At 34.0% G+C, this 14,897-nt stretch overlaps 1 protein-coding gene across 6 annotated transcripts in view; it reads right to left on the bottom strand.

Moving 5' to 3' along the window:
• Window positions 1-14,897, bottom strand: part of ARFIP1 (ADP ribosylation factor interacting protein 1) — an 87,231-nt gene that overhangs the window by 23,502 nt on the left and 48,832 nt on the right. For all 6 annotated transcript variants that reach the window (XM_054562435.1, XM_054562426.1, XM_054562443.1 and 3 more), the window contains 2 exons: window positions 12,052-12,273; window positions 5,380-5,537 (listed from right to left, as the gene is read on the bottom strand). In XM_054562435.1, coding sequence (XP_054418410.1) covers window positions 5,380-5,537; window positions 12,052-12,273 — 380 coding nt within the window. The remainder of the gene's footprint in view (window positions 1-5,379; window positions 5,538-12,051; window positions 12,274-14,897) is intronic.

The following is a 14,897-nucleotide window of genomic DNA, read 5'->3' on the forward strand; positions in this document are numbered from 1 at the left end:
AGTGGTAAGCTAGTTTCATATGGTAATATATGAAACTATATATTATAGTTTCATAGTATGCCTTAATAGATGATAATTCTCACACATATTTTATACCTTACACCTTTAAAATGATGTATTTAATACAAAGAACTATTAAGATAAGCATGGAGGGAAACATGCGGCTCCTTAAATTCATTAACTATTCGCCCCCAAGTACAGTATTAACTGACAAGTAAAATTTCCAAAATGTAAAAACCAGTTAAAAAAACAGATGTCAAAACTTAACCATCATAAGAACCAGAGGAGTAGTCAATCCCCCTTGTGAGTTGGTTAATACTGATAAGGCAAAGCAGGTGATGAAAGACTTTAGAATGAAATACTTAAATGAACGCATAAAGGGAAGTTATACTGAGGCTCAGCAGTCTAGGTCAGAAATGCACAATGGCAATAAAATGCAAGCCCCATACATAATTTAGAGTTTTCTGGTAGTCATATTAAAATAATAAAAATTAATTTCACCCATTTTTAATGATATGTTTTACCAAAAAATGTAAAACATTATCATTTTAACATGTAATAAATGTAAAAAACTGTTAATAAGTTATTTTACTCTGGGGGAAGGCACTGGGTCTTTGAAATCCACTGTGTATTTTACATTTCTATCACCACTCAATTCAGTAGACAGTGCTCAGTAAACACACACGGCTAGTGGCTACCATGTGAGGCAGCACAACTCTAGATGGAGGTCCATAACATCAGTGTTCAGAGTGTGACATGGCATCTATTACAGAGCGCTTACCACCTTTTGTTCCCTGAGACTCCTCTTTCTAATATTCTCCCACCACTAACTGAAATAGTTACCCTACCCACCATTGCTCTATGATCCCACAGCTCCTCAAACACCTCTGACATAACACCTGTGTAAGTGCAATACTACCTTGTTTACTAAACAGTGACTTATCCAGCAGTCTCAATTACTCAGTACTCAGCTAAGAGAAAGCAAAGTCATCTCTAATTTAGTCAAAATCAGCATCACAAAACTTATGCCCTAAAATTAATGCTCTTTATTCAAATCTCTATAGTAAAAGTCACATCTCCTATTCTGAGAATTAAGACTATTTTAAATGACATAATATATTGTATATATGACTTGAGAAATAATATATCAGTCTCTCATACTGAAACTAATCTAATTTTAACTTGTATTGAACTTAACAAACTTGATCTATCAGGGCCAAAAGATGATTCACTCATTCACTGATACATTAATTCATTCAACAAATATAAGTGAACACATTCTATGTTCCAGGCACTGTGCTAGAAAGTAGAGCTATGAAGACAAACAGATAAAGTTTATCTTCGAGACTCTTACAGTCTAGACAGAGAGAAATTCTTAAACAACTACAACAAAATGAGATAATGGAAATTACCATGAGAGAGGATAAGGTAGGGTGGAAATTAAGAGGAAGAAATACTTAATTAGTTATTTGAAAGGCATCTCAAGAGTAAAATTAAAACACTAGGATTAAATTTTAAAGGATGGTAAAAGCTTACAAGGTAGATTGGGGTAGGGAAATTGGTAGAACATTTCCAGGAAGAGAATAACAAGGATAAAAGCCGATTAGTCCATTGTAAGACACCATGAAACATTTGGAAAATAAGTCAGTAAGTTATAACCTGAAGCTGGAACACAATATTGGAAGGAATTAAAGTCAAACAGGTAGGCAGAGATTATGCAGGGCTTTACAAACCACCATGCTAAAGGTCAGACTTAATCCGCAAGACAAGTGATAGGAAGTCACTGAAGAACTTTGATCTAGGAAGGAACATATTCGATTTGTTCCGGATAGAAAGATGACTATAGTGGTAATATAAGAAATGAAGGATGAAATGGAGTCAGAAGCAAGATAACTAATTAGAAGACTACGGGCAAAAGAAAAATGAGTCACTGAATCAGTGGCAGTGGAGCTAAGAAGGAGACAGAAATGCAAGATTTAGGAGCAAGACTGACTTTGTAATGATAAGAAGTTAGTTACATTCCATGGCTCTATATAGCCACCTGAATGACCACTCTGCCCTTCACTGGCTCTAATGTCCTCAGCTAGTTACTTTATGTTTCTGCTTCTGTTTTTCACCTATAAATGGAAATAATAATCACCACAAAAATTCATATATATAAAGTACTTAGGACACCAGGGAATAACTAATATCTTTTAGAGTGCTTATTATTATGGCTAATTAGAAAAGCAACTGCCAGAAGCAAACACAATAAAAACAATAAAAAATAAAAAAGAGTAGCACAAAAATAAATAGTGATATGTGGTGTTTTTAATGTGAAGACAAATATCGTTCTATATAGCCTTGGAGCACATTTTGAAACAACAGCGATTAATTTAAACATAACCATAGTTATAATACTGATTTTATATTCCCTTAATTTTCACATCCAGAGTTTGTAAATGGTATGAAAGTAAAACTTTCCATAAGAGCTTCTCTAACAGTGCTCATTACAATTCAAAAGAGAAGCACAATAAATTTTCAAAATGCAACTCTTTAAGGCTGCCACTCTGAATTGAGTCCATATCAATAAAGTTAGTGATAGCTGTTACTTTGTGGTTTATGTAAAACTTCTAGAGAACAGGTGTCCACATCTGAAAAGCCTTGACCACAATTGACTCCCTTGTTGGTGCTGCTGTGGAGAAGTGTTGAATAGGCTGCTATAAGATTTTCTATATACGAAGCACCAGAGGGCTAGGAAATACTTGTGCACAATGCATAATGGGGAGCATTAAAAGGCCACCGTTCATTTGCCTAAATTGCCACTTTCTGTGCTGGATCAAATAGCTGACCCTTGCCCTGAAAGTCAATAAATTCTGGTTTTGACAGAGAAGAAAATTCAGCTACTGAGAAACTTTTTAATCTGGGGTTCTTTTTTAAATATTACCCCTCAGTACGCAATGCTTTACTGTTACAACTAGTCAATTCCTTAGCTACTTCATAAAAAGCACAGAAAAGTCAAACCCCAAGTTAAGCTGATGAATAAAACCATATATTGTCATTTCAATAAAAAGAACAAATTATGGGGTGAGGCCATTGTTGTTGGTGGGTTTTAGAGCTCACAGAGAGGATGTCTAAAGGTCTCCTGATACCCAGCTACCAAGTACATATAACTTGATTTATAATTTTGTTCAAACGTTTCAAACAAACCTATACAGTGGATAAACTGAGATCTTTTATTTCAGTGTACTTTGTCAGATTTTTTATTATAAGATATGAAAGTTTTTTTTTAATAATAGGTAAAAATTGGAGATTAAAAATCCAGTTCAAGCTTGAGGCCTAATGATTGAACACGGGAGGCAGGGAGTTCATGGGTTCTCGTTTCAGCTCCATTTGTTCTCCACATGAGCAGACCATTTAACGTCTAGAGGCTTATTTTTCTCCTATGGAAATTAAATATAAAATGTTTGTGTATGAAGAGTGATTTATCCAATAATTTGTCTTTTTCTAATATGTATTAATATTTTTAATAGCATGTTAGAAATAAAGGTTGATGAAAAAGATATTATATGCTTAAAATAAAATATTTTATTTTCAAAATATTTTTTAGTAACTAAAATATATTTCAGAATAGATAGACAATTATAAAGTAGAGAAACAGAAACTAGAGTCATATAGTGTTTAACTGGGGGTACTTTTGGAACAAAATAATTTCCAACTTCAAGCCTCACAAATATTAAAACAAGAATTCTTAAAATATTAAAGAGATAAAAAAGTCTTCATTATTAACAAATTAGGGCATTATAAATAAGAAACAGATTTGGAAAAGAGCCAAATAAAATTTATAGAAATGAATCCTTTGAAACATACAGCCAATGCCTCAAGAGGATTTAAACAGAAATTGGAGAACTAGCTACTAGGAATGTTACTGAAGGTATTCCTACTGAAGGATATCTCATTGAGGGACTCCTTCAATGTTACTGAGGAATATCCTATTGATAGGTTCCTTCTGTTTCTTCCTTTCTACCTTCTGATTTTAATACTATGTTAGTGTATAATTCAAACAATAAAGAAAAGTAAAAAACCAGGTCCAAACCCTAAATACGGCACACAGCCATGTCTCTGCCCTTCTCCCACCCACCAGACAACCACAGCTATTTGTCTTGAACTTCACTTTCAAGTCATTAAGACTCTCATATGTTAATACTAAACTGAAAATTACAAACACAGCATAGGACAGAAGCATTTCTTCTTGTGGAAAGATCCATGGTAACTTTCCAAGTGATTTGGGTTAATAACTTATGAAACGCATAAGAAAATACATACTTAAAAATAAGCACCAAATTGCAAAAAAAAAAAAAAAGAAAGAAAAAAAAAGGCTAGATAAATTTATAGTTTTCATAAGCATTTCTCACATCATTAAAATAGAGCAAGCGGCCAAAAAGTAAAGTTATACTTCTAGAAGGTAAAGTTTGTATTTCAACTATGCTACAAAAACCCTAACAGAAAATAAAGATTTCAGGTGGTTAGAAGAAAAAAACTTCAAGGGGTCTAGAGACAGTGGGCGAAAAAAATTGGACCTGGAATCAAGAGCTGAAAAATGCTATCATGGTTCTGCTGTTTCTTTGACACTTATAAGCACTTATTAATATGTACTTGCTTTACCTAACAGGATGGTAATGAGAAAGAGAAATCGCGTGTGTATAAAATGTATGAAAACACTGCATTATAAAAAGCTATGGCAATTAAGGCAAACATTTACTTTACGTAAAAGGTAAAATTTGAAAGAATTTAAAGGCTGGTTACAATCTGGATAAATGGAAGATCAGGGAGGTGATATCCACAACATGAACAAAATCATAAAGGCAGAAACGAGCTTGTAAATTGAGAAACTGAAGCTATGAGTCCGGTCGCTGGGGAAGCAGTGAACTGCTTACAGCGGGAAGCAGTGGGAATAAGGGTGAAAAGGTAGGTTTCGGCCAGATTAGAGAGGGCATCCACTGTCCCCCTAGTAGAACACAAGGCCCTGTCCCTTCTAACGAAGCTGGAGCTGGGAGATCCCTCACCTCCTTATTCCCTAGCAGGCAGGTTTTGGGCGCATGACTGAGATTCAATCAGAAGCTCAAGTACTCAGGGGCCTTTTGGAAATGACAGATGATGCCTGTGGCGGCACAAGGTCCTACTTAGATTCTTGAGGCATTATCTTGACTTTGGTTCTTGCTCGTTTCTAGAATCTGTTCTCCTGCTTTTCTGTTAGTTCCACAGGCTATCCTATAACCTAGTACATTTATTTGCTGTCCATATTGGCCAGAGTTGGTTTCTATTATTTGTAACCAAAAACCTTAACTGAATTGCAAACATCTGTAAAACAGACAATATATAGTGAAAATTTATACCAACCTGGCACTTTCATACTGTTTCACAGTCATTAATGTATCTTCAATTGTTTTATTCACCAAAGTATTCACACTGGCGATAAAGAAATTAATGGCTCCAAGAAGAGTCTCTCCGTTCTTGGCCAGCAGCTTCTGGGTATCTGCGTTATAGCCAAATTCTTCCTAAAACAAAAAGTCACCTTAACATATCTAGTAATAAATTAGTAAGTGGGACTAAAAAAACCCCTCAAATATCACTAATGGGGAAGCATTTGATTTAGAACTCTTAACTATAGAAGTTTTTTTCTTTCAATGCTTAAATACATATAAATCTAAATCACAGCTAGCTATATAATTACCATAAAAGTCTGGTAAACCAAAATTGTCATCATTTCAGAGGCACAGCAAAATAAATAATTTTAAGAAGTTAAAACTACTTTGTACTAGAAAGAATATTTTCATTTCTCCGTTTTGTTTCAATTATAGTGTAAGCACAGCTGTTAAGAAGAAAAGTATAGCAGATTATTAATCACAGAAACTATAACTTTCACAACCAAATTAGGTAACAATTGGCTAAAACTTTCAGACATAAAATAGATTGCAATTTTTGTGTTTTGACTAAATCTCCTCAAAGTATAAACATTAATAATACACATTTCTTTGTAAACTTAGTGACCTGCTGACTACTCCCAAGCTCAGGGCTATCTATGCAGACAGCTGAGGAAGGATCACTCGACACCAGTTTTAATTCATTTCTCTGAATAAACTGACTCTTGGCTTAGCAAACATTACACAGGACTCCTTCAGATATGGCAAGAACTACATTTTCAGCAGTGTAAGCTTTCCAGTCCAAGTTTGATTAATTATAAGATTATCAGGAACACATCTGACCAAAAAAGAAATTTCACTGTACTGTTAGATGTATCATTCAATTTGAGAATTCTGCAGTTTGTTATAAAGGTTTTAAATTTATCTGGAAAAAAAGGCAATATTAAATTAACTAGAATCTAGAAGATACAATTTAATGCTAGTGCTACAGCTATAATTAAATTTCTAGGTGATAAAATATTCAATAACTAATAAATAAGAGGAAGGTAAAAATTATCTTTATTATGCTAAAAGCATTTTCCATTTAAGAGCGGTCCAGTAACTCTTTACTCTGGATTCAGGGAGATCTATACAACCTAGAAGGCTGCTCTCTTACTAAAAACATACAAACAAAAAAACTAGAATATCGTAAGATGAAATAACAGCAGATTGAAATGTTATATAGCAGAGTATGGAACCCTGTATTATTAATAGATGAGAAAAATAGGCCTAAATTCAAAGCAGGCAGGAAGAGTAAACTGACACTATTCTGTTTCATGAAGGTAAATTTCACATATAAATTCTGTGAAGACAATGTGTATAAAACTTAAGATTTTAGGGTATAATTTGAAAACTGGCTAGAATAAAAAAGCATTTTTACAAGAGTCATACTAGTAAAAGATATAACAATTAGGATGCTAGGAAGAAATGAATATACATATACATATATTCACATTATAAATAAATATATAAATAATAAAGTATGTTTTGGCACCAAAAATATGGTAAGACATAATTCCTTGTCAAAACTCAGTCCTTTAGTCATGTCACATGAAAATGAAATAGGACACTACATTTTGGAAGTTTGTGACATGGTATGTTATTCTCATGGAAAGTGCATAAACATTAAAAAAAAAATTCCTAAACTTCATTTAGTTGGTAAGTTATGTTAGTATTCTTAGACAGGGGCATTTTATACATTACTGTAAATTACCTTAGCAATTATAAATAAACGAAACAAAATCGTCAAAGGGTACATACATCCAGAACAGAGCTGTAGTTCTAATCTGACACCAAAGAAGGAAAGTCAATCCAATTCCCTGATCTAAAAATTTTGCTTGCTTTTTATATAAAGATAACAAAGTTTCAAAACATTTGATTTTTTTTACTCTTTAGCAGCTCCTACATCTTTCACAACATCTACCAGATGTGAATAACCACCACTTCCCATTACACTTATACATTAGGGCCAAATAATAAAAGCATCTAATTGGATCTAAAACACCAAGTTGTAATTATATAAATTATTACTTCACTGATGACAAACGAGTTATTTTAAATAATACAGAGAAGTAAAAAAACAGAATCATATGCACTAATTAATAACTGATAGCAATATGTGTTGTGTGACCTTTCCTAAACTTGATGTAGATGTCACCCTCTGAATTGAGGAAATACAATTTAATGAGGCACCATGATATAAACAGAGCTTGGTGATAAAATGGTAAAAGTCTAGTCTAGTCTGGGAATTCAAGCAACTTGGAAGTTCACATCTTGATTCTGCCACTGACTATATTTGTGTCTTTTGTGAATAATTTAAATTCTTTGTGCTTCAGTTGCCTTACTAATAAAATGATCATTCCCATACAAAGTTGACAGGAAGTATAATGAGATAACCTGTATAAAGATTCTGACAGATGACAGGTATTTACTAAAATATCATTTCCTATTCCCCTTCAGATCTGCTTCTTTTTTTTTTAAATTTAACTGGTAGATACTGATTGTTTCTATAAAAAAGGAAAGAATTGGACTACTCGTTAAATTCTTCCTCAACTCCCAAATGCCATAATCCCAATAACAGCTATCAGGACCAGCCTAATGTATTCAGTACCTCCATGTGCCAGGCCCTGTCCTAGGTATTCTCCATGGACCTCAGGTAACAGAGCCTAAGACGGGAGGCAGTGGACACCCGCTCTTCACCCCTGTACCGCGCAACGTTTTCCTCATAAAGAACTGATGGGCAAAGGAGGGAGCTGACTTGCTAGCCGGCCTGAGCGACCCTGACCACATGGGGAAAGTGGACCGCTACTCTGCCGTGCGGGGGAGGAAGAGCGCACCTGGAATGCAGGCAGTCCTTTAGGACACGTTAGTACCCTCATGCCCTGTGACTAATGTCAATGATTTGGGTCATCCTACCAGGCAGAGAACCATGACAAGCTGAGGGGCTGGCTGAAGGCAAATGCAGTATGGAATGGGGAGTAGAAGTGGCTGAGACCATGTGACCATTTGTAGAAATGAGGACCATAATTTTTATGAGCATTTCTTCCTTATTTTGTCATAAATACGTTTGTGTGTATAAAATAAATACCTTTGTTTTTCCTTCCCTCTTATCCCTTTATCACGTAACACAATATATATTAACTTACATCATAGTATTTAAGTATTGTTGACTTTACATCACAGTATTTCAGTTATAATATATCAAAGAAAAAAGTGAATGTTACTCAGGACTTTGCATCCTCTTCAGATCATGTTAGGTGATCCGAACCTAATCAAACCTAGCTTGTATCACGTTAGGTGGAAGTAAGACTTTGTTACTGTCTTTATTTGGAGATTAAGTATGGTTTACAAGATGTCTATAAGTGCTAAATTAAAAGGAAGGACCGTGATGGTTAATTTTATGTATCAACCTGTTTAGACCATGGTGTACATTTGTTTGGTAAAACGCTAGTCTAGATGTTGCTATAAAGGTACAGATTTTGCTGATGTGAATGACATTTACAACTATAAACTATAACAACTATATATATAAACAACTATAAATCACACTGTAGGTGTGATTTAACATTGACTTTAAAGAGGTTATCCTCCATAATGTGGGATGGCCTCATCCAAATGGTTGAGGGCCTTAGAACAAGATATTGAGGTTTCCTGGAGAAGGAATTCTGCCCTAAGGTTATAACATGGACGTCCTGCTTGAATTTCCAGCCTGCCAGCCTACCCTACATATTTCAGACTTGCCAACCCCCACAGTCATGTGGGCAATTCCTTAAAATAAGTGTGTGTGTGTGTGTGTGTGTGTGTGTGTGTGTGAGATGCACCTATCTCCTATTGGTTTTATTTCTCTGGAAAACCCTGATACAAAAACATCCATCCTGTAAATATTGATTCCAAATTTCAAATACATCCCCAACAAATTCTAGTTTACTATTATTTTTACATTTATAAACATCAATTAGAAGGTTCAAGCTCATGAATTATCTATTTCTTTCAAATCACTTTTGTATACACACTTGCTTTCAGCATTTGTTCACTAACAAATCATATCAAGATCATCTTGGTGCACAAACATCACAAAAGAATATACAATGTCTTTTTAGCAAAACAGGATGGTCCAGATTCTTGTTCAGAAACTGTCACTAATGGAGTCAATTCCTGTTGAATGACTTACTAGATGAAAATACATGCAATGGTTAATTTTATGTGTCAACTTGGCAAGGCCACGGTGTCCAGATATCTGATCGAACGTTATTCTGGATGTTTCTGTGAAGGTGTTTTTGGATAAGGTTAATATTTAAATTGGTGGATAGTAAGTAAAATAGCCTGTCTTCCAAAAAGTGAGTGGGTCTCATCCTATCAGTTCAAGGCCTCAGTAGAACAAAAGTGACTTCCCTGAGCAAGAAGAAACTCTGCCAGCAGACTGGCTTTGGACTCAAACTGCAACTCTCCCTGGGGTCTCTGGCCTGCCAGTCTACCTGCAGATTTTGAATGTACTGAGCCATCACAATTGCATGAACCAGTTTCTTAAAATAAACTTAAAAATATGTAGAGACATATCCACACATCCTGCTGGTTCTGTTTCTCTGAAGAATCCTGAATAATACAATATATATTTCCTTTCTGTCCTTATAATATGTTGTTACTCACTGACACTTTGAATTTGGATGAATTTTCTAGGATATCATTTGAAGGCTCACACACTAAGATTTTATATTGAATATTACCAATTTTGCCGTCATCGTTGAGTCAATACTGCTATCTCTTTGCAGTCATCTACTGATCGAATAGTTGTGAAATGTCTTCCCCTGCTATTGCCTTCTCTTTGCCATTATGGGCAGAAAATGGAAAAGTCTAAATTCTCATGTGTTACATGAAAATTAAAAAGAAAAAATATCACAAAAATGGTTTCTCTGGATTTCTTTCTAGCAACACAAACAGTTCTTCTAGGCAATGCTGTCTTTTGTTTTCTTATTATCTTAAGTCATTTTAAACATGGTTGAAAATAACTGATGAGTAATGATGAATAATGACGAATATGACAAAACAGAAAAATGTTTTAAGATACAGGAAAATAAGATCTTTAAAAATCCCATACCGTATCATTGATTTCTAATGGACAAATATGGCAGTTGCAAGATAAAAAGTTTTATTCCATTAAAAAATTAAGTAAATATCTTCGTTGGAAGACCTCGAAGAAAGAATAAGTCATGAAATATCAGTCCTTACAAAGAGTTAGAAATGCTCAAACAGGAAACTAAAAAGTTAAAACTGTCCAATAGACTTGAATACTAAAAATTAATAACTTCTCAGTTCTGTAAAAAAGGATTTCACATCTACAAAGAAATATAATAAAAGTGCTCATTAGCTAAGACTGAGCATTAGTTAATTTATATATAAGCTACTTAGAAGTGTGACTTAGGTATGTCTGGTATATAGTGAACCCCCAATGGGTGTTAACTATTGTAATTAATAGGGTTTATTGAGTGCGGCATCATTGATAACGTTGCTGCAACGCCTCCCCAGATCCTGTATTCTGGCTGCCTCTTTCTATATTGTGGGGCTTTTTTCTCTGGATCACAGACCCTCTAAAGATTCCCCTTAAAGAGATAGCAAGAGATCATGGATAAACATAGGCCAGAATATAAATTCCAGTCTACTTCTACCTTTTATTTGTTCTGCGGTCTTATAAAAATTACCTAATCTCTCTGGGCTTCAGTTTTTTCATCTATAAAAATGGAGATAACATTTCTTGCAGTGTTGCTAGATAAATTACATGATATAACAGCCATAAAGCATCCAGTCCATTACAGCGGAATTGTGGACACTCTGTTATTGCAGCTATTATTATTATTCTACTTTCCAAACATTAATTAGTTCTTCTTTTTGCCTCATGATTCAGAATTGAAGCTCAATATTTTTCACTTTTATGATATGTATTGAGATTTCTAACCAACTTTCTCTGTCCAAGTTTCTAGATATTATCAAATGATTTAATATTCTAAATTATCTAACTTTTCAAGTTAGAAGTCTGTAGGCAAAGGATTCCTGCACCTTTAAGTGAGAAAAAAAGACATAAAAGAAGCCACTTAAGACATCCTAAGAAATTGTTAGAAATGCTTTGATGAATACTTAGAAATATATGCAAAAGATAACTTTATTCTAAAATTCGCAATTTATATTAATGACATCAGTAAAAGTACATCACAAATTCAGTCAAGCAAGTTACTATTTGTTCAAGACATTTGGAGACAAGGTAAGAGTGAATTTTCGACAGGTGCCCGGATTTACTTTTTCCCATGCCCAGCTACGCATGGCTACGACTCTTTCTAGGCTCAGGTAGGCTGAGTATTTTTTTTCCCTTCCTCTAATTAAGTTTTTGTTCCATGAAGCCTCCAGCTGAAATCTCTGGAGTATACTGTTTCACTATGTTACTAGAAGTCAGTTGGACCTTCATAAAAATTATATTAAATACCTTAAAAGAATAGCTCCAGATTCCAATTTCATTAAGACTTCAGCCAATCAGAAATGTAACAAATTGTCTCATCAACAGAATACCCCTATTGCCATTCTCCTCCCTTCACCCCCGAATAGTTATTTAAAATAATCTTACATGGAGTTCTAGTGACTTCAAACTCAGGTCAGCAAATGCATCTCCAAGTTGCCTTTGGGTATGCACCATCTGAAAAAGCTGGTTCGACAACGTCTGAGCCAGTCTTAGAATATTTTCATACTTTTTCTTGTTATCTCTTAATATGTCAATCTGAGCTTCAAGTTCAAGGTCCACAGTTCTTGATCCGCGGCCTAGTTTCTCAGAGATAATTTGTCGAGTGCACTAAAAGTGGAAAGACACGCTTTGTTTAGGAAGAAAAAAAAAACAACACAAAAGAAAAAACAGTAATAATATTGCAATCCAAAGTGCAAATGCTAAAACAACATTTCTGGCTTCACACAAGCTAACCTAACAAACTGAAAATCGCCAGTCCTGTTTCACAAGTTCATCAGGACTCAGAAAGTAAATTTACCAGACATGTCTAATAACTATTACTAACTAGAGGAAGTTTTAAGACTTATTTAGCTAACTTATATACTGCCAGATGAGCTCTCTCACAAAATCATTTTAAGCTTAATGAACTTGGTAGATTATTTAAAATAACTGAAATACTTAACACTAATTTAAGAACAGTATTGGACTGTTAATAAACATAATAATGCCAAAATTATACTCTCCTTTTGGTTTCATATGCTTTTTTTCCTATTGTCTTCCCCTTAATTCACTGTGTGTATGAGTAGAAGGAATGGAAGGGAAGAAAGGAAGGAAAAAAGAAGAGAGAAGAAGGGATAGACAAGAGAGTAAGGGGGGGGAAGAAAGGAGGAGGGAAGAAAGGAGGGAGAAGGAGGGAGAGATTAGAGATTTCTGAATTCCTTTACTTTTGCTCAAATATTATTAAATTATGCTTTCCATTCTGCCCCAGAAATAATGATAAAAGAACTTACAATTTTTAAAGTACCTAATTTCAGACCACATGGAAATACATTTTCTAGTTTTTTGCTAGAAATTATAAGCAACTTCACAATTCAATAATATATTTTGTGAATAACTTAATGGGCATTAAATTACTTCTGATCATTTAAAGTTAATGTAAAAGTTCTAAAAAAGTAGTAAATAAATATTACAATTTTTTAAATTGGAAATTTGCTCTTATCATCTCTTTCAAAGTTTTGGTTAAAATATTTGTTGCAAAAATTAAAATAATGAGGGAAATAAAAGATTGATTTCTTCTTCTTTCCTTTAATCCCAGTAGATACTAGAAAATTACTATTAAGTTTGATAGGTAGTCTAGACTCTCTTTTAAATCTATATAATCCCATGTATAACATTTTTAAGCGTAAGTCCATGTTACGCTATATGTAATATTTAAACATTTTTCTTCTATGAACAAATATCTTGAGACTTGTACTTGTCGACACACATTTACCCTTTTAATGTCATGCTATTAAGTGCTACTCATATTTTTCCATTAAAAGTTGAAATAAAATCTTTATGATGCATTCTCTATCCTTATCAATTAAGGAACTTTATGAATAAATATTTTTTAAAAGGCTCTTTTTTAAAAAAGTAGAGAAATTATCTATATAGAAAATGATGGAAAAGGTGAGAGGCCAAACTCATGTAAGGGAGATAAAACTATTTCTATGGAAAACATACAAACAAATACTCCTGGAAGATAAGACCACATCAAGAGAAAAGTTTAGCTGCAGATGTTGTGACTTTAATGAGGAAATACATCAACAACAAAAAAAACCCATCTGAAATGGTAACAAGATAAAAGAGATATACACCCATACCCTTTTTTCATTCACACCAGGATTTTCCCTAAACAACAATATTAAAAACATTTATTCTAGTAGTAAGCCAAAGCATGTCTTGTCTTCCACAGCAACCCAGATATAACAGTCATTGAACGAGTTTGAAAGACTGGGCAAGATGAAAGAAATGTCTACTGTTGTCTGAGTGGCCTTTCTCCCCTGCCCCCCAGACAAATAACAGTTACAAGCAGACAGTAGGGTCAGAGGTGTAATGAGGAAATGTTTTTTGTTTCCAGGAAACTAAGGCAGTGGGAATAGTAAAACAATAGCGATTATGAGGCATATTCAGATAAATCTGAACACTTGCAACAAGCTTTGAAACTGAATTTACAGAGCTTGTATTCCAATACAGATAAGTCTACACTCTTCAGGAAAATCTGAGTGATCTGGAACTGAGAGTACTACAGATGGCCTACATGGTGCTTTGTTAAAGTTGTAGGGAAAAAACATAAAGTTGCTAGTCATTTCCCCACTTATCAGGGTCCCAGAGCAAGTTTCTCATAAGATCACTAAGAGCTCATTTTCATTTAAATGTATGCTTTCTGGTATGTACTAAAATTAAAATGCAAAATTGGACATCAGTATTATTATAAATCAAATTTAAAATAGGAAAGAATTAAAAAGCTCAGTTCTCTACCTATCTTCAAAGTCCCTGAAGATGCAGATGACTTTACAGTGTGCTGGTGGTCCTATTTGGCTTTCCATATCTATAAGGATTAATTTTAAATAGGGCAATTGAAGGAAAGTTTAAGGGACAGGAAGCAGAAGCAAATTATCACTCTACATAGATCTTCTACTTGGGGGAATGTGAGTAAAATGACATGATGGTGGACAGAATACCACAAGTCACCACCATACAGGCCATGAATTTTATAAGATAGTCATTCCATACTTGAGTATTTAAATAGCACCAAGAGCTTTTTTTTGTAATGCCAAAAAGTGAATAAAAACATTTTAATACAAGGAAAACAATAATTTCATGGCAACAATTGATAGAATTTTAAAAAGCTATTAAGGATGAAGGACAGAGGAAAGAGCATAAAAGGAAATATTACAAACTTAATGGGAGAAATAGGTCAATCAGTAAAT

This window comes from Pteronotus mesoamericanus, unplaced genomic scaffold (assembly GCF_021234165.1).
Source record: "Pteronotus mesoamericanus isolate MK-2021 breed Mesoamerican mustached bat unplaced genomic scaffold, CSHL_Meso_final contig_163, whole genome shotgun sequence".
NCBI classification, from domain to species: Eukaryota; Metazoa; Chordata; class Mammalia; order Chiroptera; family Mormoopidae; genus Pteronotus; species Pteronotus mesoamericanus.